The 23,425-nt window shown below is 32.5% G+C and overlaps 1 protein-coding gene across 2 annotated transcripts in view; it reads right to left on the minus strand.

Annotated features, from left to right (window-relative positions):
• Nucleotides 1-1,110: 1,110 nt before the first annotated feature.
• The window catches only part of LOC111713614 (sarcosine dehydrogenase, mitochondrial), a gene marked incomplete at its 3' end in the record, with an annotated part of 29,374 nt that continues 7,059 nt past the window's right edge, over nt 1,111-23,425 (minus strand). For both annotated transcript variants that reach the window (XM_023488510.1, XM_023488508.1), the window contains 17 exon segments: nt 1,111-1,242; nt 2,504-2,599; nt 2,835-2,926; nt 3,286-3,524; nt 3,605-3,689; nt 5,473-5,670; nt 9,855-10,008; nt 10,744-10,827; nt 11,319-11,431; nt 11,801-11,833; nt 11,963-12,028; nt 12,385-12,438; nt 12,919-13,019; nt 15,455-15,566; nt 16,216-16,278; nt 17,003-17,215; nt 20,615-20,695. In XM_023488510.1, the coding sequence (XP_023344278.1) occupies nt 1,111-1,242; nt 2,504-2,599; nt 2,835-2,926; nt 3,286-3,524; nt 3,605-3,689; nt 5,473-5,670; nt 9,855-10,008; nt 10,744-10,827; nt 11,319-11,431; nt 11,801-11,833; nt 11,963-12,028; nt 12,385-12,438; nt 12,919-13,019; nt 15,455-15,566; nt 16,216-16,278; nt 17,003-17,215; nt 20,615-20,695 (1,916 nt within the window).

Genomic DNA, 23,425 nt, shown 5'->3' on the forward strand with positions numbered 1-23,425 from the left:
TAGGTCAAATATTAGACAGGAGAATGAACTGGCGTCTTTCAGTTTCTATGTTTACTGCTAGGTGTTTCTCAATGTTTTCCGTAAAATGAAAAAAGTAAGAAATTTAAGATTCAATTTTCTTGATAAAAGTTAATATTTTAGAAGTGAAGATTTGGGTTTAAAAATAACTTTTACTTTTTTAAAATAGATAATTTCATTAAGAAAATGCGCTGAATTTTCTCTCAGAATGTTTAAAGTAGCTTTTAAGACTCTTTTTATAGACATTAATCCACGGATAGCTCAATGATAAATTGATGTATATTTAGACTAGCTTTTTAAATTCAAAAGACTAACTTTTAATTAACCAAAAAGAGACAAAATAACTTAGCCTAAACATTTTCAAAAGTCAACGATTAGCCAGCAACAGACACACGAGGACGAACAAATTTTAAAATGATTTAGGATGGGGAGAATCTCACAGAGGGGTTATGAGACCCGATCCTTTCCCTTTCAGTTTTGACTAGTTTGTTTACCAGATGGCCTGATGACTTAAAGTTTACACGGGTACGATCAAATGAATAACTATGGGATTTGGTACTGTGTTTATTACACGTATATTTATTATTATTTTTTTCATGGATTTTTCAAAATTTTACTTGAATCAAAAATTTCTGGAAACTCAATTTTGTAATTCTGAGCATCTGTAAACAAACAGACAAAGGGACAAGCAAAGTATATAAATAGAAGAAACCTGTAGTTTATCTCTTCCAAGAAACTGTTGATTAGTCTTGAGTTTACAAGTAAAGAGAAGACCTGCTTCAGCAGGATTATCATCTAGTCGCAGCTCCTGGTGCCAGTGGGGATACCCTTTCTCTATACTAGATAGATAAATAGATAGATAGATAGATAGATAGATAGATAGATAGATAGATAGATAGATAGATAGATAGATAGATAAATAGATAGATAGATATATAGATAAATAGATATATAAATAGATAAATGGATAGATAGATAAATAGATAATTAGATTGATAGATAGATAAAGAGATAGATTGATAGATAGATAGATAGATAGATAAATAGATAGATAGATAGATAGATAGATATATGATTAAATAGATAGAACACCTGAGTGAGTCTAGGGCCCTGTATCCTGCATTGACTATTCCTGCAGGTTGGCCGGCCTCCATAATAGCCTGATATACAGGTATACAGCTAGAACTAGGAATATGTAACTCCCATCCTAGTTCTCCCACAAAACTAAACAAAAATTAGCAAAGAATCGTCTGAATTAGAAAAAAATCAAATCTGGTCTACAAATCCGATTCTCTAGGTGTATTAGCTGATTTTTAACTAAAAAAATGATCTTTTACGGTCTTGGGAGAATTATCACTTAAAATTGATGAACAGCACTTTGTAATTGGCCAACAGGGGATAAAGGCCTGACTAATGAAAATATAGAAAATACTTGTACATTGTATATTGCACATTTATTTAGTCTTTTTATATAAGATTTTTTTTATTCTCTTCATGTTCCTGAAAGTGAAATAACAAGAAGTTTTTGTTCAGGATTGTTTTAAAAGTTGAATACATAAGTTGCTTACATAAAATATTTTTAACGAGGGAGTTTTACACTATATTTTGCATGTTGTTAAATAAAGGATAATCTTTAAAGATGTTCTTTTTAAGAAAATATAATCATGTCTTTACAATGACAATGTTTGTTAGTTAATAATTACAATGGACATTGTCTGTTAGGTAATATTTACACTGACAATGTTTGTTAGTCAATTATTACAATGGACATTTTCTGTTAGCTAATAATTACATTGGACATTGTCTGTTAGTTAATAATTACACTGAACATTGTCTGTTAGCTAATAATTACACTGGGCATTGTCTATTAGTTAATAATTACACTGGGCATTGTCTATTAGTCAATAATTACACTGGGCATTGTCTGTTAGTTAATATTTACACTGGACATTGTCTGTTAGCTAATAATTACACTGGACATTTTCTGTTAGTTAATAATTAAACTTGACATTGTCTGTTAGTTAATAATTATACTGGACATTGTCTTTTAGTTAATATTTAAACTTGACATTGTCTGTTAGCTAATAATTACACTGGTCATTGTCTGTTAGCTAATAATTACACTGGACATTTTCTGTTAGTTAATAATTATACTGGACATTGTCTTTTAGTTAATATTTAAACTTGACATTGTCTGTTAGTTAATAATTACACTGGACATTGTCTGTTAGTTAATAATTATACTGGACATTGTCTGTTAGTTAATATATACACCAATTATTGTCTTTTAGCTAATTTTTTACACTGGACATTTCTGTTAGTTAATAATTACACCGGACATTGTCTGTTGTTAATAATTACACTGTACATTCTCTGTTGTTAATAGTTACATTGGACATTGTCTGTTAGCTAATAATTTATTATAATAATTAAAACTGGACGGAAATAAGTTCTAAAATGCCGGGTTGTCATTGGTTAAGCTTACCTAACTCTCATTGCTCTAACTCTATGACCAGCCACGGTGATCATTTTATGAGTAGAAAAAGGGAAACTTAGATTATCCAGGGGCTCAGAGGTTAACCTTACATAAGGAAGGTAAATTAATGTGATTAAAAAGAATTGCTAAAATTGAATCGATTGTTGTCTGAAACAAAATAACAATTTGACCAATTTTGTCAATAACGAAGTCCAATTTAATAACCCATCACTAATGCTTACAGGGCACTTAACAGTTTGCACCATTCTTTTTTGACAAAAATCTTTGCTATTTGTTGCTAATACATTTTGTGCTTGATATATTTTTGATTTAATTATACCTGGATAAAATATCTCTTGATCTAGGGCCCTGAATTGATAGCATTCCCATTTCTCTTGATTTATCAGTAATGTTAACATCGAACCCTGCATCCTGGCAAAGTATCATTTTTATTTTACTTTAGGAATAAATTGTAAATTTTTGCATGTAAAGATAACAATGCTCTATTTACAACGCTAACAGCTTAAAAGCTTTGAATAAGATATCAATGTTTTTGTTTCTTTAAGCTGTTTATTTCCATCTGCAGGTTTCATTGCAAAAGTGACTTAAGCATTTACTTGCTTATATAAGAAGTTTTGGAGAAATATTTGAAATTAAAACGAGCAAAACGACGGGTAAATTTGAAATTGGGCTTAGCCATCTTTGTATGGAGGGTCGCTTAAAACTTCGCTTCCAGTGCCTTTGATCATTTTTCTATACAGTTAAAACTTTTGTTGTTGCAAATGCAATACCTGAACAGTTTTCTGAATGTGTGATAGATTCTGATATGCTGCTCCTCCAGCTGCCGCAATATAAAAACCGGTTCCAGTGAACTTAGGGTCTACACTCCCTCCCTCTCCGCTCTCTAGCACGCTCACTGTAAGATCTGCTTCTATTCCCGCCATTTTGTTCAGCATACACGTGTACACTGTGCGCCCAGGAGGACAATCCATATTTCCGGTAAATATCCAGTTGGCGGCAGCCTGTGCATCTAGAGAAATAAATATTAATTGCAAGTAAAAAATTAAGCAACATTTGCTAAGTAAATTTAAAAATGAACAAAAAAATTACCTGGTCCTGTCAAATAAAATTTTCCAAAATATGACATGTTGAAAACACCAGCTGTTGTTCTAGTTGCAAGACACTCATGTCGAATCTTAAAAAAAATGTGATAAAATACTCTTACTAAAGCCGCTTATTCGTAGGGCTGGGTAACGTTCTTTCAAATAATAGAAGCTATTCCGTTATTGAGAGTTAATGAATAATGCTTACAGTGATGGTGTAATCTAATCTTATGAATATCCTCTGTAAATGCCGTTAAAAATCCGAATTGTCAAAGATCAATAACTTGTTTATCAAACAAATATGTTTTCTCCACTGAAAATTAAGCAAAAGGTTAAAAGCCTGTTTCTTCCAATAATTAGATAATTAAAAGTCAGAATGTGCCCAGCTATACTTCTTTCAATTTTTAGTAAGATTTTCAATTTTTACCTTTTTTCAAAATTTAGGGACACTCGAGCGAGTATAAGATAAATATTATTCTACAGACCATGCTGCATTACTACAGTTTGATTTTTAGTAAATAGTAAATCATGCTGTGCAATATATTTTAGTCTTGTGGATCTAAAATTGTTCAAATATGTATATGGATATTTTTAAATTATCCCTAAAGAATTCAGATTTTAGACTTGTATGTGTTCATTTAATAATATATTGTCCAAGACATAATTCTGCTCTATATATTTGATGAACCACTTGCAAAGTAACAAAAAATATGAGTATTGTCCGAAATTGACTGCAATGTTTTAGATAGAATTTATTTTTTTAACTTTTTTCTTACTTTCTCCACAACTGCAGCCCTATTTTTCAAATCATTAATTACTTTGATCCAGAGTGAAAAATGTTCTTGGTTTTCTAGGATTTTGATGATAAAATAAACTCAAAACTCTTTGCAGATGTCAAAATTTGTTGATCTAATAATGAAGTGATCCAATTTTAGTGGATTCATGATGATTTCTTGGTGGATTTTATGTGTTTACTTTGTTACATTTTCTACAAACCATGTTTCAACACATTTTTTGTTGTGAAATATAACTTTTATTGTTGAGAATGTTTACAAAAATTTATTTATTAAATGACATATTGTGCGTATTTTTCAACATTATAAATTCTGATGACTTTAGGTTTTTGTTATTTGTTATTGGAAAAAAGTTAACAGTGTGTATTGACTTTCCCAAAATTTAAGTTTATGTTATATACATACAAATAAAAAAACTGTTCAGTCTAATATTTTGGTTAATATCTATACAAAAAATCTTTACTGAAAATTAAAATGGAATGTTCAAATGTATTTTTTTTCCTTTTACTACCCGAAATATTTTTAGAACTTGATTGTACCTTTTATGAATAATAGAATATAAAACTTTGACATTTTTGTATGCTAGAAGTGTGCAGAACGAGAAATTTTATTATGCATTTCATAAAAAAGGTTAAGCGTCCTCTCACGAAAACGAAAAAATAGTAAGTCAGAAATAATGAGAAAATGTTTTAAAACAAATCCTTATATAAATTTGGCTTGTCTGTCTTGTCTGTTTGTATCCAATAAACGTCAAAACGGCTGAACCAATCGGGCCCAAATTTTTTGTGGGACATCACGTGACCACAGGGAAGGTTTATGAATGATAAAAAAAATTTAAAAATGTGTTTTGAAGGTTTTAGATTTTGTAAAAAAATTTAAATCCTTGAAAATCCGCGAATTTTTTTTTTAAAATCCGCAAAATTTTTTTCTTCTCTGTTTTAAAATGTAAAAAAAAATAACATGTTCACAATTTAAATAGAAGATGGGCGCGAAGCGCCCTAAAAGCCTAGTATTAAAATATTGCATTCAAGGTTTTATTTTTAATACTCAAATAATGAGTTGTTATCTCTTTTAAACTTACATTATCTTGTATCCCAGGGTGATCAAAAGTGTAGTCTAACTGCAGATGATCCTTGTAAATATCTGTCTCATGTATTTTGTGATCATACGCTCCGTACCAATCATATTGTAGAGGTGGAGAGGGTTGATGATGAGTAAACCATCCTGGGCGCTCCCATCCAAACCTTTCCTGATACACACAACCAGCCTCCAAAAGAACCTGAACATATACTATACACAACCAGCCTCCAGCAGAACCTGAACATATACTATACACAAACAGCCTCCAGTAGAACCTGAATATATACTATAAACAACCAGCCTCCAGCAGAACCTGAATATATATACTATACACAACCAGCCTTTAACAGAACCTGAACATATAAACTATACACAACCAGCCTCCAGCAGAACCTGAACATATAAACTATACACAACCAGCCTCCAGCAGAACCTGAATATATACTATACACAACCAGCCTCCAACAGAACCTGAACATAAACTATACACAACAAGCCTCCAGCAGAACCTGAATATATACTATACACAACCAGCCTCCAACAGAACCTGAACATATACTATACACAACCAGCCTCCAGCAGAACCTGAACATATATACTATACACAACCAGCCTCCAGCAGAACCTGAATATATACTTTACACACCCAGCCTCCAGCAGCACCTGAACATATGAACTATACACAACCAGCCTCCAGCAGAACCTGAACACATATACTATACACAGCCAGCCTTCAGCAGAACCTGAACATATACTATAAACAACCAGCCTCCAGCAGAACCTGAACATATACAATACACAGTAACACAACCAGCCTCCAGTAGAACCTGAACATATATACTATACACAACCAGCCTTCAGCAGAACCTGAACATATAAACTATACACAACCAGCCTTCAACAGAACCTGAACATATAAACTATACACAACCAGCCTCCAGCAGAACCTGAACATATAAACTATACACATCCAGCCTTCAACAGAACCTGAACATATAAACTATACACAACCAGCCTCCAGCAGAACCTGAACATATAACTATACACAACCAGCCTGCAGCAGAACCTGAACATATAAACTACACACAATCAGCCTTTAGCAGAATCCAAACCTTTCCTGATACACACAACCAGCCACCAGCAGAATCTGAACATATATACTATACACAACCAGCCTCCAGCAGAACCTGAACATAAACTATACACAATCAACCTCCTGCAGAACCTGAACATATACTATACACAGTAACACAACCAGCCTCCAGCAGAACCTGAACATATAAACTATACAAAACCAACCTCCAGCAGAACCTGAACATATAAACTATACACAACCAGCCTCCAGCAGAACCTGAACATAAACTATACACAATCAACCTCCAGCAGAACCTGAACATATACTATACACAGTAACACAACCAGCCTCCAGAGAACCTAAACATATAAACTATACACAACCAGCCTCCACCAGCCTCCAGCAGAACCTGAACATATATGCTATCCAAAACCAACCTCCAGCAGAACTTGTACACATATGCTATACACAACCAGCCTTCAGCAGACCTGAACATATAAACTATACGCAACCAGCCTCCAGCAGAACCTAAACATAAAAAACTATACACAACCAGCCTTCAGCAGAACCTGAACATATAAACTATACACAACCAGCCTCCAGCAGAACCTGAACATATAAACTATACACAACCAGCCTCCAGCAGAACCTGATTATATTAACTATACACAACCGGCCACCTGCAGAACCTGAACGTATTTGCTAAAAACAACCAGCCTCCAGCTAAACTCTTTGATCTCTGTAACTTATGTGATATAACCTTGATATTTCCAACTAAGAATGCTGTACAGATTTAGGAAATATAAAGAAAATTATCAGTTAAAGTATCAGATTAAGTAGAATCAGTTCAATTGTCTCATTAAACTATTTAGTCCTTTTCCAAAAATGTTTTGCATTCAGGATTTGAATATATTTTTTTATTTTTCGCACTTCATTTTGTCTTTTTGAAATTCGAAATATAAAAAAAACGTTAAAAAGAGAAGGAGAAAAATATTTGATGAAAAAATCTTGAAATCAATTAACCCTATCCCTGCTGGGGTACTTGAAAACCAGGATACGCTAGGGGGGGTCAATTTGACGCCCCCCCCCTCTAAATCCCATGTTTTATGTCCAAATATGACAAATGATACATCATTAGAAAGCTCTTAGATTAACTATAACCCAAGCAGACACTTGTGCAAGCAGCAGGAATAGGGTTAAATGAGTGAATGAAAATAATTGTATTCTGATAATAATAATAATTTCCTAGCAGACGCTGTCTAACAAACCAAAGAAAGAAAACAATGATAATATTCCTCAAGTAACTTCTTAATGATCATTCTAAGAAAAGTTCTTGTTTACTCTAGAGACCATTACTTCAATATAATAAAACCAGTAGGGCTCACTGCTCAGTCAACAAAATAAATATAATAAAAAGGTTTGAACACATTTCTGTTTGGTAAAATTAAAATCGAAAAAATTTAAGTTTTTCATATCGATTTTGCGTTTTCTAAAAATGGTCGTTTCATTAAAAAATCGTTTTTTTTTAAACGAACAACTCATTGTGAACTTTTAAAAACGAAAACGATCGTTTTTTTAAAAAACTCTCGTTTACTAAAAAACTATCGTTTTCGATAAAAAAATCTGAGTTTTATGAGAATCAATTTCTATTATTTCAGTATAAACAGTTTATGAATGTTGTCTTGGATGGTTTTTACCAAGGAGACATTGAAGAGAAGGAAGGGGCGATAGGGTTTCCGTACACTTTGCTGTGACGTTTTTGGACTGCTGAAGAATTAGTTTTTGCGTAACAACAATAATAAAGATTGTAAACAATAACACAAATAATACCAAAAACGTCACAGCAAAGTGTACGGAAACCCTATCGCCCCCTCCTTCTATTCAATATCTCCTTGGTTTTTACCACGTTTTGAAAAACGACCGTTCGCTTTTCGTTTTTTCTTCGTCGTTTTTAAAACAAAACAATAGTTTTTCCAAAAAAGTGAAAACAATCTATCCATATTTAAATTTAAAATCACGACTGCGAATTTTGCGGAATGAATTCAGTTCCTTTCAACTTTTTTTAGCTAGGAACAAGAAAAACTAAATATTCATGTTCTTTACCATTTTTACTGTGCCCTAATATACCAGGCTTATTTGAATGATCTAATATATCATGTATGTATATGGTGTATGAAGTATTCATAATATTATGTACATAATTGCCAGACTGCGTACAAACATTTATTTCTTTTTTAACTATCATTCTTACCAGGATGTGTAAGAGTTTATTTTCAAAAGTGAAATTTATTAATTTTTCAGTTTTAATAATATTGGTCTTTGTTTTGCCTTTATGGAACAACGCTTAATTAAGTTTAATGTTGTGGATCAGACATTTCTCTGTAAAAAAAAATCTGTAATAATTACATTTTTAGTTCTTTTAATGTGTTTTTTATTGCTTATTAAAAAAAATGGGAGAGTAAATATAACCTTACCCTACAAAATGTGATGGGGGATGATTAAATATAGAATAAATTCCAATAACCAAAATAAAGCTACTAAAACTGACGCTGTCAAAAATGACGCTGCTAAATTTGACGCCTGCAAAAATGACGCTTCTGAAAATGACGCTTTCAAAAACGACACTACTAAAACTGACACCTACAAAATTGACACTACTAAAAATGACGCTACTAACACTGGCAAAAATGACGCTGACAAAAATGACGCTACTAAAAACGACACTGACAAAAATTACACTACTAAAAATGACGCTGACAAAAATGACGGTACTAAAAAGGACGCTGACTGACACTGCTAAAAATTACGCTTACAAAAACGACACTACTAAAATTGACACCTACAAAGTTGACACTACTAAAAATGACGCTACTAACACTGGCAAAAATGACGCTGACAAAAATTACACTACTAAAAATGAGGCTGGGAAAAATGATTTTTCTAAAAAATGTAAATTGATGGTAAATTTAAAGTTAATCAAGGAGATTATAATGGAAGGATTACTTAGGGCTTAGTATGGGTAGAAGATGTTTTTTTTCTCGCCTTATCCATTATCCCTTATCAGCTATTAGATACACATAGAACTCTAGATGTCGTCTTTTCAAGTTTAGGGTTTTTTCGTTCAGAATTACCCTGAGGCAGAGGCCCAAAGGAGTTCCGTGCAGGCAGCGTTGAATTACAAGACAGAGAGAGAATGCGCGTAACACCTTTGGGCCTTTGCTTCAGGGTGAACGAAAAAACCCTAAACTTTGAAAAGACGACATCTAGGGTTTTATCTGTAATGTTATTAATCCATGTAAGGAAGGAACCTGATAAAGGGGATCTTTCTTCATATTTCTTCCTGCCAGTGGTTCATCGTGAGGAAATACCATGGAGTAGTTCTTAGCATATGCCTCGTGAGATCTTTCATTAACCCAAACATTATCCTTGGAAACTTCAGGACAAAATCTTCGAATATCATATCTGAAACAAGAGACATCATACAATAATATTCTACCAATACAAAGGCTTATTATAAAGTGTTATAAATTCGATAAAAGTTGTATAACATAAATAAGATTAAGTGGACAAATTGTCATAATTCAATCAGATTATACTATTGTTCTGTTTTTGGTTTCTTTTGAATTTTCATTTTCATTTTAGTACAAAGCAAACCAGAATGGTTTAGCTCTTACAAACAAATCTATCAGGATTTTTGTTTACTCCTTTCTATTGTTAGCAACAAGCGCTTTCTAATTATAAAATGTAGATGTCCAGGGCTACAAAAAGTACAACTGAGTTAATAAGGTAAATTTTAAGTTTGTTTGCCCCCTTTATGGCAATTTTCCAATATGTTCTCAAAATATCCTATACATGTATAGACTTTAAACACAACATTCGGGTTTTCTAGCAGAGCTTTTTACAAAACGGCCTTTTTCTCCTATTGCGGAAATTGGATGGTATTTATATTTTTACTATGTCCTTTATCATGAATAAATTGCTGTACACAAAATCCACTTATAGGTTTTACTTCATATTCCTGAGAAGAAAATAAAACCTACATCCAGTCACTTGTAATCAGTTTTATGAATCAATCTTATTCCAAGTAAGGAATTTTTACTCAGAAATCCTATTTCTATTTTAACAAAAAGAAAAGAGGGAGATAGTTTTTCTCCATGCAGTCTTATACCATGTTTGGGTAAATGTACGTAAGCTTACCCGTACATATCTAGTTCCGGGCGTCCATGAACCACCCACTTAGCCAGCTGATCACCACACCCTCCTCCCAGCATCATACCAGCACTACATCAACAAACAATATGCGTCCTTGGACCGAATTTAATCAATTTAGGAGGTCGCTGAATAACCTTCTGTCGGTTTAAATTCTGAATCACCAACTCAACCCCTCATGAATATTTTACTTTGAATCGGTTATTTAAGATTTGAACCGGTGGTAGATAGTTTAGCGACCTCGCTAAAATTTTGTGAATTTGATCCAAAAATGCACAGAATATGAAAAATAAGATGATTTCTTTCATCATGAACGGTTACAAATAATTACAATAAAACTACAGTGGTAGGCAGTTATATCAATACAATGAGGACGACTTTATTACTTAAGTTTTTATTGTTTTTTCGAATTACAAAGTTACAAGCAATCAAAGAGAAGCTTGTTTAATTGACAGATTCTCTTCTGTATCCATGCTGTTCAACAGCTTCATATAAATAAAAATTTAAATCAAAAGTCGTCTTCGTCATATTGATATAATCACCTAGTTCCTGTTTTAATTCACCTGTTAAATCCTACTCCATGAAAGAACCCTCGAACTCTAGGATCCTCTCCCATTATTGGTTTGTGATCAGGTGTAAAGCTTTCAGGACCACACACTGTACTCTTTATTCCAGACTAGCACAGATGGATCATTTTTTCCTTTTTTTAAATATTCAAAATAATAAGACTTTCAGAAGAATGTTAGAAAAAGACAGATTATCTCTTCCAGCCTGTTATGACCACCTCTGGATATTCACGAGGAATTTCATACACATGACTTAACAAGAGATTGTTTCAGGGATTTACAACATGAATATGTTGAATGTTTTGGATCTGAGAAAACAGAATATTTTATATCGCTTATTACTTGACTTTTTTTAAAAGGTAGTTTACCCTTATGGTTTACCCTCATAGTTTACCCTCATAGTTTACCTTCATAGTTTACCCTCATAGTTTGTAAGAAAATTGTTTATAACTTTTATATCAAAAAGAGATTCTTTTTACCTTCTCTAAGCAAGGAAGTCGATTAACTGCTCCCTGGAATTTGAATGCGCAACTAGAGGGGGCTCTTGGCTACCCCCCCCCCCCTTTCTTTCTTCACGGAGTCTTAAAACTTTTCTTAAAATGTCTCCCCCCCCTTTAATAAACTTCTAGTTGCGCCAATGCCTGAATATGAACTCCGAATACGTCGTAGTCTAGTTCATACAAACCAAACGCAAAATCCTTTTCAATCTAAAAATACAAGTTTTAAAAAACTAAATTTTAAGAAAAAATGTTTTTAAATATTCTAAAATGTCAAAATTACCAACACATGCAACATGCAATGATGCAAGTTTTCAAAAATGATCATTAGAATTATTACAAAATGTATGAGGGAGGATGGGTATAGGTTAGTTTTCCCTCTAGAGTTTACTGTGAACCCATGTTGTGTAAAGTACTGTACGGGGAAATAAAGCCAAGCAATCCTATCTAAGATAAAGCCAAACAATCCTATCTAAGAAAAAGCCAAACAATCTAAACGCAAAGCCATGAGGATATTGAACCCTTAGTATGGGTGTAGCCTGAGTATATAAGTGGATCCATAATACCTGGTTTATAAAAACTGGATCAACTTCATAGCCACCAACTTGCAGGGCATCCCCCTAAAACAGTTATAGATGGCAAGTTTGACAGATTAATAGATATATATAAAAAGGACATAAAATTATCGGCTCAAGTTTAAAGGGACTGATAAAGGGAGTGTTTGCGAAAAATAAAAGGGGGTATAGGCTTACGGCGTCTATATGTGTTTTCAGCCATGGTTTGTCTGTTGTCTGGGGTCACCACTTTAGAAGTACATTTATTGCTTCTAGATATAATTACATGATAAATATTGAGTGTATAAAAGGAGAGGAAGTTAAGAAGGTCCTCTCTGTTTCCAAGATCCGACACTACTGATTTACAGATTTCATAATCTTCTTTCGGGGATTTCATCCTCTACATGATCATAATTATCTTATGAAGGAAAATGATCACCTGAAGTTTAAGATAAATTGATTAATCATGATTATTAAAGAAAATGATCACATGAAGTTTAAGATAAATTAAATGATCATAATTTTCTTATGAAGGAGTATGATCACCTGAAGTTTAAGATAAATTGATTGATCATGGTCACGAACATTTGGCATTTTCTCAATTCCAGGAATTTTTTCAGTCACAACGTATGCATGCTTCATGGCAACTAAAAAATATTTTCGTCATTTACTTATTTTTTTATTACGTTATTTGTTATTTTTAGTTAGTAACTGATAAATGTATCTATGCCCCTGCAGAACCAGATTTGCTTAATTAACGTAGTTCAACTACTTCTCTTAAGCGCCGCTTCAATGGAAGAATATCTAAAACATTGTTCATAACAACATGACACCGTGTCCGGTTTGGAACATAAACATGGTTTGGAACTTTCGTCCCCTGAGCTGGATCCTTTTAAACATCATGTATTCAGTCCTCTTGGGGTTGTGTCTTAATTTTTTAATTTCATTTAAATCAAAAAATTTGAAATAAACATTATTGCTTGAACTCGTTAAAAGGAAATTGCAAAGATTTCGTAAAAAAAGTTTAAAAATACATACTTTTACAAAGTAGCATTTAAGTAAGTAAGTGAGTAATTATTTATTTATGAAATATATAAAAAAAAAATACAAAACTTAAGTGTTTTAGGAGAAAATATTTTAATGTAAATATACAGAAGGTGGAAACTTTTAAATAAGCGAATCGAGTCAGACATTCACCCCCCCCCCCTTCCGTCTAATGAAAAGCAATAAGTTTGTTCGCTTTTAAGAAATTTTAAGGTTTTTCGATATTTAGAAGACACAACAAAAATCTCTGATGGCAATATTTTAAATCTGTAGGGTGTAATCCCTGTGTACTTTGTAGTTACCTAAAGGAGTGTGTAATCCCTGTGTACTTTGTAGTTACCTAAGGAAGTGTGTACTCCCTGTACTCTGCTTACCTAAGGAAGTGTGTAATCCTTGTGTACTCTGCTTACCTAAGGAAGTGTGTAATCCCTGTGTACTCTGTAGTTACCGAAGGGAGTGTGTGCTCGCTGTGATCTGTATAGTTATCTAAGGCAGTGTGTACTCCCTTTACTCTGTAGTTACCTAAAGGATTGTGTACTCCCTTTATTTTGTAGTTACCTAAGGAAGTGTGTACTCCATGTACTCTGTAGTTACCTAAGGCAGTATGTGCTCCCTGTACTCTGTAGTTACCTAAGGAAGTGTGTACTCCCTGTACTCTGTAGTTACCTAGGGCAGTTTGTACTCCCTGTACTTTGTAGTTACCTAAGGGAGTGTATGCTCCCTGTACTTTTAGTTACCGAAGGAAATGTGTACTCCCTGTACTCTGTAGTTACCTAAGGCAGTGTGTGCTCCCTGTACTCTGTGGTTACCTAAAGGAGTGTGTACTTCCTGTACTCTGAAATTACCTAAGGAAGTGTGTACTCCCTGTACTCTGTGGTTACCTAAGGCAGTATGTGCTCCCTGTACTCTGTAGTTACCTAAAGGAGTGTGTACTCCCTGTAATTTGTAGTTACCTAAGGCAGTGTATGTCTCTGTACTCTGTAGTTACCAAATGAAGTGTGTAATCCCTGTGTACTCTGTAGTTAGTTAAGGAAATGTGTAATCCCTGTACTTTGCAGTTACCTAAAGGAAGTGTGTACTCCCTGTACTCTGTAGTTACCTGAGGCAGTATGTGCTCCCTGTACTCTGTAGGTACCTAAGGAATGTGTAATCCCTGTACTTTGTAGTTACCTAACGGAAGTGTGTACTCCCTATACTCTGTAGTTACCTGGGGCAATATGTGCTCCCTGTACTCTGTAGGTACCTAAGGAATTGTTTACTCCCTGTACTTTGTAGTTACCTAAGGAAGTGTGTACTCCCAGTACTTTGTAGTTACCTAAGGGATTGTGTAATCCCTGTGTACTCTGTAATTACATAAGGAAGTGTGTAATCCCTGTGTACTCTGTAGTTACCTAAAGGAGTGTGTACTCCCTGTACTTTGTAGTGACCTAAGAAAGTGTGTACTCCCTGTACTCTGTAGTTACCAAAGGCAGTATGTGCTCCCTGTACTCTGTAGTTACCTAAAGAAGTTTGTACTCCAAGTACTTTATAGTTCCCTTAGGAAGTGTTTACTCCCTGTACTCTGTAAATACCTTATGGTGTGTATACTTCCTGTAATCTGTAGTTACCTAAAGGAGTGAGTACTCACTGTACTTTGTAGTTACCTAGGACAGTGTGTACTATCTGTAGTCTGTAATTACCTAAAGGAGTGTGTACTCACTGTACTTTGTAGTTACCTAGGACAGTGTGTACTCCCTGTAGTCTGTAGTTACCTAAAGGAGTATGTGCTCCCTGTACTCTGTAGTTACCTAAGGAAGTGTGAACTCCCTGTACTCTGTAGTTACCTAGGGCAGTTTGTGCTCCCTGTACTTTTAGTTACCCAAGGGAGTCTGTACTCACTGTACTCTGTAATAACCTAAGTGAGTGTGTACTCACTGTACTCTGTAATTACCTAAGGGAGTGTGTACCCCTTGTACTCTGTAATTACCTCAGGGAGTGTTTACTCCCTGTACTCTGTAATCACCTAAGGGAGTGTTTACTCCCTGTACTCTGTAATTACCTAAGGGAGTATGCACTCCGACCATATTTGAAATATAGTTTGCCCAGGCTCCTGTACAGTTAATTATACAGCTTGTCTGTACAATCCCATTATCTGTCACAACAGCATGTACCTAGTTATATAAAATACGTGTACATTGTACTGTCTTATAAGTACGCAAAGGTAAAGCACCGTGTAGGCAAGGTTTAAATCAAAAATATGCTGGTTGATATGAAGAAAATAATAAACATTGATTTATCCCAAAAAGCGACTAAAGGAAAAAGTTACAATTTCTTGGAATTTATATATTCAATAAAATAACCATCAAGCTTACAAAAACTGATTACAGAGGAATTATTTTAAGGAAAATAAAATAAATATAATTTAGGAGCTAGGATTTAGAAATTTGTTTTTCAAAATGTAAAAACATTTCCTGGAAACTCTGTTCGTAATCAAAAATTATCTTGTTTTAATGGACTGTAGAGTGTAGACGCAATATCAAGTGAACCCCCAGTAATAAAAAGGCATTTCTGATTTACAACGGTACCCTGATCAATAATGAATGAGATATCCATATGCTCTATTAGAAAATTGAATATTTTCAATAAAAAGTGAATTGTATTTCAGAAGCAATTTAGGAAGTTGTCCGGAACGATATCTTTCTCATAAAAGGGAAAGGTTATGATTGTGAATCGGACTTGTCCTTCTTCAAATGGAGAAATCATCGGAAATTACAATAAAATACTATGCATTGTTTTCCTGAAGGAACAAATTGTCCTCACCTGCTTATTTCCGAAATCTGTTTCTTTTGTTAAAATATTGGTGACTGGACACTTCTCAACAATCTATACAAATCAATGAATAAAATCATTTATATTTTCAGTGCTCGTATTTCTCATATCAGCTTTCCCTTAACGACTATTATCATTTTTATGCATAAATGTAAATCAACGAATCAGGATTTGCAACTTAGCTTGTTAGATCATGGAGTATGTTTTTTTTAACTTTTCTTAAATATATGTGTGTTTAAATACTATCTACAATGACACTGACATATCTGACATACACACTGAATCCTAAAAAGTCAAAATCGGATATGATTAACTATAACCCAAGCAGACACTTGTGCAAGTGGTTGGGCTTAGCCTGCAATATTATGTCCTGTAAGGCCTACAGGACATGATACTTTGACAATAATGATAATAATAATAATATTAATAATAAAAATAATAATGTTAATAATAGTTCAGGAATTTGTCCGAGGGGCTTAAACTTTTTTAAATTCCAGCATGGGATTAAATTCCTCCTGTAAATTAGCCTTTTTACTTTTACAGGGGGTTTAGGCCTTAGTTATAGCCACCGCCGCCCCCTGTATATAAACAATGCCATTTCTCCACCCCTGATCCAGACATTTTTTCCGAGAAAAAATTGTCATCTTTGATGGCCCATAAACCTTTCTTGAGCCTCGTTTCTTGTATACAGACAGACAGCACCCAACATACAATTCTTCTAGCCAAACATTTATTAAGAAGTAACTGAAGATTTTAGAATTCCATTTTTTTAACTTACCTTTGCTCCAAGTTTAGTTGCGTGTCTACTTAAAGCTGTACATAAACCATGTGGGTCAATTGTACCGTCCAGTGGACTGTACAATGTACCGTACACATCCTGTACATTCATTAAAGGATATAGCTTCTTTGTCTCTGCAGGATCAAGTAGATAGGAGGGAATATTCAGCACTTTACCCAGGGTATGCAGACGTTTATACTCTTCCAGTCTTTCCTAGGTTTATAACACTATAGAACAAGATTTAATGAATTGTAAGTAACTATCTATTTATGAAATATAACAAAATATACTTAATCAGGTGTTTCAGGAGAAAATATTTAAAAAATTCCCAAAAAAAGGTTGTGGGAATATTTCCCCCCAATTCTAAAAAATATGAAAGGCAAAGGAAAGAAAAAGGACAGTTAAATATTTATTGTTTAAATTATATTTACAATAAACTGGTGGTGTATTTTTCAACGATGTACTAACAACTTTTTAAAAATAAAAATGAAGATTTGTAATGATAAAAAATAAAAAGGCTTTATGGGTTGTGAAAAAGATATAGGTTCTACGCAAAACGGGAATTTTTAAGCATATTTTTAATTCGCGCCACTTTTGACATCCTTTATGCTTGATTATATCTTTTACTCATTTTAATTTTGTTTTTGTCTTTTCTTTGTAAAATCGTCTTTGCTTTCTTCAATTCTTTTTCAAACATAGCATGTGTTAAAATTAAGACATTTGTTCTGCTGATAAAAATATTCAATTAAATTCTGTTTAAATTTCAAAAGAAGATTGACTTTTGAAAGCTTAGAAAAGTGTCGTTTATTTCATACCATACTTTAGGGAAATTGTGAGGAGGAAGCAGTCCAATTTTAATAGATTTTACACTAGGAATATAAATGTCATTTCTGTTTCTAAGATTTGCGTTTTTCGTTTTTCGTATTATAACGTGTAAAATGTATATACAAAGACAACGTTCTCTAGACGACAATCAATTAATCATTACGCAATTTCGGTTTGTAGATTCCACTCCACTTTAGATGTAATTAAAATAAACATCTAACTTGCTTTATAAAATGTTAGAAAAAGAAAGCTAAGAATGTTTTTAAATATGATATTTACAATTAACTATTAGATACTACAGTTTGATTTTATATTCAAATTTTTTTTTAATCCATGACATAAACAAAAAACATCAAATAATGTATAGACAAAGGGACCGTTCCTCCCCCGCTTATTTCATTTTTTGAAATCTAGATCAACCATGCGCATATTTTGTTTTAGAGAATGACATGTAACATATTTTCTAAATTGGATTCGTCTTAAAAAAACGTTTCATAATTTATTCAAAGCAATTAAGTGCGTATAGATCGGGTGGATGCCCTGCCCAAGGCAACTATATATTCTTAAATTATTTTCTCACTTTCAAACACGACTTCCGTTCTTTCTAAATTTTCAACAAAATGTCACCAACCCCCCACCCCTGACGGAATTATTTGACAATGTTGTTGAATTCCTTTTTGAATTCCTTATACTTACATTATTTGATAACATAATTCAAAGTTTAAAATATCAAAGGTCTACGCCAAAAGGTGTGACGGTTATACAATTTTAAACGTAAATTTATTTCAACTATTCGGAATAATGCTTTTCAAAAGAGGATAAAAATCTTTTTTTGAACTTAGACTTCTTCAATAGAAGTTAAAAATGTTAAATCCTCAGATAAACATTTTTGATAAACTTTGTATTTTCCAATTAGGTTTGTTTTAAGTTTATGTTTGTTCTAACTTTAAAATTAGAGAGATGGAAAATTGATAAATCGTTTAAATTGATCAAACTAAGTTTCGAAAAAGATCTTTAAGTTTGTTTAGCTTTAAAACAATGGTTTTAATGTCAACGATATATCGGTATAGTTACTTCGGTCTAACGGCATTTCCGCCTACAGTACTTCCTTCCTACAATGCTTCGGACCTACTGCAACATCGGACCTACAACACCTGTAGGTCGGATGAACAGTTTTGTAGATCGAGATGAACACTTTTTGTTGGTCGAATGCACATGTTTGATCGGTCGGATGTTAGGACGTTAGGTTAAGTCTGGACCAATGCTGTGCAACCGACCTACAGTAGGTCGGATACATTAACTTTTTTTCAATTGCGTGTGTATCCGACATACAAATCATCGGACCAACAGGAGCTAAAGGCTGCTGGGAAACCACGTGCGGTATAGGTCAGAAGAATCGTAATATGTATGTATTAACGTTGAGCGGATGTAATACAATCGTTTTTTCTTTGTGCATCGTAAACATAATAGTGTCTCTGATTTTTTTGTTAGTCTGTGAATTTCTATTTGTTCATCAATTAATTTTTTTATTTTGACCCACTAAACGTTGAAAATTAATCATGTAGAAAGGATCCACAAAACTTATACCCGATCGGTTCACCGATTTGACGATTAAAATTTATTCACAAAAGTGCAGAAAAATTTACTTTTTTTAAAGTCAGAAAGTACCCTGTTGTTTGTACCAAGTTTGCAACAAGTTTCCAACAGTCTACAATTTTTAAAATAAAGTTTAGTTTAGATGAAGGAAATATAAATTGGTAAAATGTTTAAATTGTGCAAATATTATTGCAAAGTATAAAGGACAGATTCAAAAAATCAATTCATGGAAAAACAAAAGACGAAAATTAGAAAAAAAAAGGAATTAGAATTCGACACAAATCCTCTTTTATGATTTTTCTTCTTGAAAACATCAAATCTTTTTAATCTGCACCATTCACCCACCCTGGCTAAATTCTAATACCATCCGAAAGTTGAAATTTTATAAAAATTTACTCTCAGAAATAGCTGATAAATTTTGTGTAACAAAATAACAAAATTGGAAATTTTCACAATTTTTGGTTCATTGATTATTAATCCTATTTTTTTAATTTTCTAACTTACTTATGCCCCAATACTTCAGGCTTAAAGTGGGGCGTTATTGCCTATTACCTGAGTCCTCAGGCGTATTGCCTTTTTTTACCTATACCAGACTAAATCTATTTTTAGACCCACTTTCAGTCATTTGATTTCAGCATTTGATAGCTCTAATTAGAAAGACTTTATCAAAGTGAAGCAGATTGCACAATTTTTGCAAAGATTCATGCACAGCCGGATTTACAGGGAATGTGCACATTTTCATTATTCCTCGAGTTTTTAAAATTTTGCGCATTTATATTTGCTGGGTCAAGGGCTTATCAAAAATGTATAATTTATTAAAGTTCGCATGATTTTGATTTTGTTCTTTTTTGTTAAAATTCTCGATTTTGCAACAAATATTTAAATTTGAAAATTTAAGGGCTTTAAAAAAGGAAAAAGACAGGGGGGTCCCTGGGACGTCCGCCTGAATAGGGTTAAGAGGATAAAAAAATCTACGGAACCGAATAGACCCAAAATGCCCCCAGGGAAGAATTATGGCCCGTCGACATATTCTGATTTTAAATGATGTTAAAATCCTCCAATAAAAAGAAAATTGTTTTTCTAAAATTATTTTGCAATTCAAATGTATTAAATGAATAAATTAATTGTAAACTGATAATATAAAAATCCGAGAAAGATTTAATTATAAAAGTTGTGGAATTACTAAAGTACCTTATTGTTTGCAATGAATAAACCTCCATTGTTTATCCAGCCAGGATCTAAACCAGTTTCAGCTTCAAGAGAGCTTAAAATCTAAACAAAATAAGTATTTTTTTTAGTTGAAATAGAGTTAAAAATGCATGCAATGGGATCCACAAAAAATATAGATTAGGTACTGTTCAAATATAAAGAGACATTAGAAGAAAATATAAAATATCGTATTCTTAACTTTCTGATGGAATTTTAACCAAGAGAGACTTAGTAATTTTGTTATTTTACAGATATTAATATCATGGTTTTCAGTTTTCTTATCATAGTTTGCAGTTTTCTTATTATGGTTTACAGTTTTCTTATCATAGTTTGCAGTTTTCTTATCATAGTTTGCAGTTTTCTAATTAATCATAGTTTGCAGTTTTCTTATCATAGTTAAAGTTTTCTCATCACAGTTTGTTATTTCAAATGGATCTCAAATGACTAATATTTCTGTCTAAGATTGAGAGCAGAATTTAATCATTTCACCATAGTTTTTTATTCAAACATTAAATTTATTTAAATTGTTTAAAATCAAAAAGATCTCAGATTTAAAAAATATATATTCTAGTTTTAAATATTCATGAATACTAGAATTCCTCGTAGCAAAATTTAGCATGAGAGGAAGGAATGATAAATATTAGTACGAAATTTCTCTTTTTCAAAAAAACCTTACTTTGAAGAATTGTTCATAAACTCTATCTATCTATCCCCATCTTGTAAAACTACAGCTTCAAAATTTCAAAAGGGACTGAGTTTTCGCCACCAACTATAATTTTTAATCCCTTTATCCCTGCAACTTGATGTCGTAGACCTTAAATAATTCTATGACTTGTGTCAAATAAAATATTTTAAATTTAAAATATTAAAGGTTTATACACAATTAGGTTCCTTTCTGAGAATACTTCTATCAAATAACTTATATCTTTAAATATCTCTTAGATTGTCGAAAATATTTTTTTTTAAGTTTCAATGTACTTAATTCATAATACTTCTTCAAAAAATCTTACAAGTTTTTTTTGGAAGGGGGGGGGCGAAATAGAGAATACTTACAAGGGAACGAACACTTGCCTCAAATTCAAATTTTTAAACCATATTATCTAATATCTTTGAAATTTTAAGCTATGAATTTGATCAAATAGTCAAAGTTTTAAATATCCAAGGTGTACACTATTTAGTTTCTAGATATAGAAAGTATTAAGGTGCAGGGTGTCCCACGAAACATGACAGTTTGTGAATTAGTTTAGAATGTCTTAATTCTTCCATAATATGTTGAGTTGTTTGATACCAAAGACAATAATAAAAATATTATCTGGGAGTCATTTTTTATTATAATTGATTTAAAAGTAAAATATATTTAAACAAAAGATTTTCTAACGAAATAAACTGCAAAAAAGCCTTTAATATCTAATACAGTATAAGGAAGACGACATTCATAACTATTTATCAACTGTCATGTTTCGTGGGACATCCTGTAAGTGCTACATTCCTTTATCAGAAAGGTGCCTTACATTCACTTCCTGTAAAATGAGTTTTCTGGATAATATTTTTCTCAAGCCTTAATACCGACCTCAAAATTATAAATTTTGACGGAAGAACATTATGAAAGGATGCACAAGAAATTCCTCGGACCTGGTTACAAGAAATTCCTTGGAATGGGTTACGAGAAATTCCTCGGAATTGCTGTTGACATTTTCACCGGATTCCGTGGTTTCCCAGGAAAGATTCCTAGAAATTCCTAGATTTTCCGCAAAATTTTTACCTGGGATATATATATATTCTGATATTGATATTGATATTGATATTGATATCCATCAATTATTTAAATATTCATGCATCGTGTGAAATATATTGACTTAATCTGAAAATGGAAGATATAAGAGGATTATATTCACCATTAGAAAAAATTTTGGGATGATCTAAAAAGCAGAAAAAAAACATTTGTTTCTTTTTAAAGGGACAGTAAGCGTAATTTCAAGTGACCCTTTATGCAAAGAGGGCGATGTCCATTTTACAACGTATACCCTTGAAACCTTTTTGTGTTTTTTTTTGTGTTTTCGAGTACAGAGAATAAGAGTTATGTGTGTAAACTTATCGAAATCTGATTAGCCCAATTTTACATGTTTAAACAAATATTTTGAATCTTTGTCGTGAACAGGAGTGAACAGGACTTTTCCCTACAATCATTAAGCCAATACTTTATGTTAATAAAGACTATAAAGAGATCTGAACTAGTCCCTTAATAAGGCTTTTTATATATATTTATTAAGCCAATACTTTATGTTAATAAAGACTATAGAGAGATCTGAACTAGTTCCTTAATAAGGCTTTTTATATATATTTATTAAGCCAATACTTTATGTTAATAAAGACTATAAAGAGATCTGAACTAGTCCCTTAATAAGGCTTTTTATATTTATTAAGAGTTCCTTTATTTTCTCTACGGAATTAAAAAAATAACATTATTCATCAAAAGTAGTAAATGTTCTTTGAATGATTCTTTTAAAACTAAAATTTCCTTTTGAAATAACAAGCTTAAAAGAATTATAGAAGCTGAAAAGAATTATAGAATCTTAAAAGAATTGAAGAGGCTTAAAAGAATTATAGAAGCTTAAAAGAAGTATAGAAGCTTAAAAGAATTATAGAAGCTTAAAAGAATTATAGAAGCTTAAAAGAATTATAGAAGCTTAAAAGAATTATAGAAGCTTAAAAGAATTATAGAAGCTTAAAAGAATTGAAGTTTGCACATTTCTTATCATAGTTTGCAGTTTTCTTATCATGGTTTGCAGTTTT

Source organism: Eurytemora carolleeae, unplaced genomic scaffold, assembly GCF_000591075.1.
Source record: "Eurytemora carolleeae unplaced genomic scaffold, Eaff_2.0 scaffold1429, whole genome shotgun sequence".
Taxonomy (NCBI): domain Eukaryota; kingdom Metazoa; phylum Arthropoda; class Copepoda; order Calanoida; family Temoridae; genus Eurytemora; species Eurytemora carolleeae.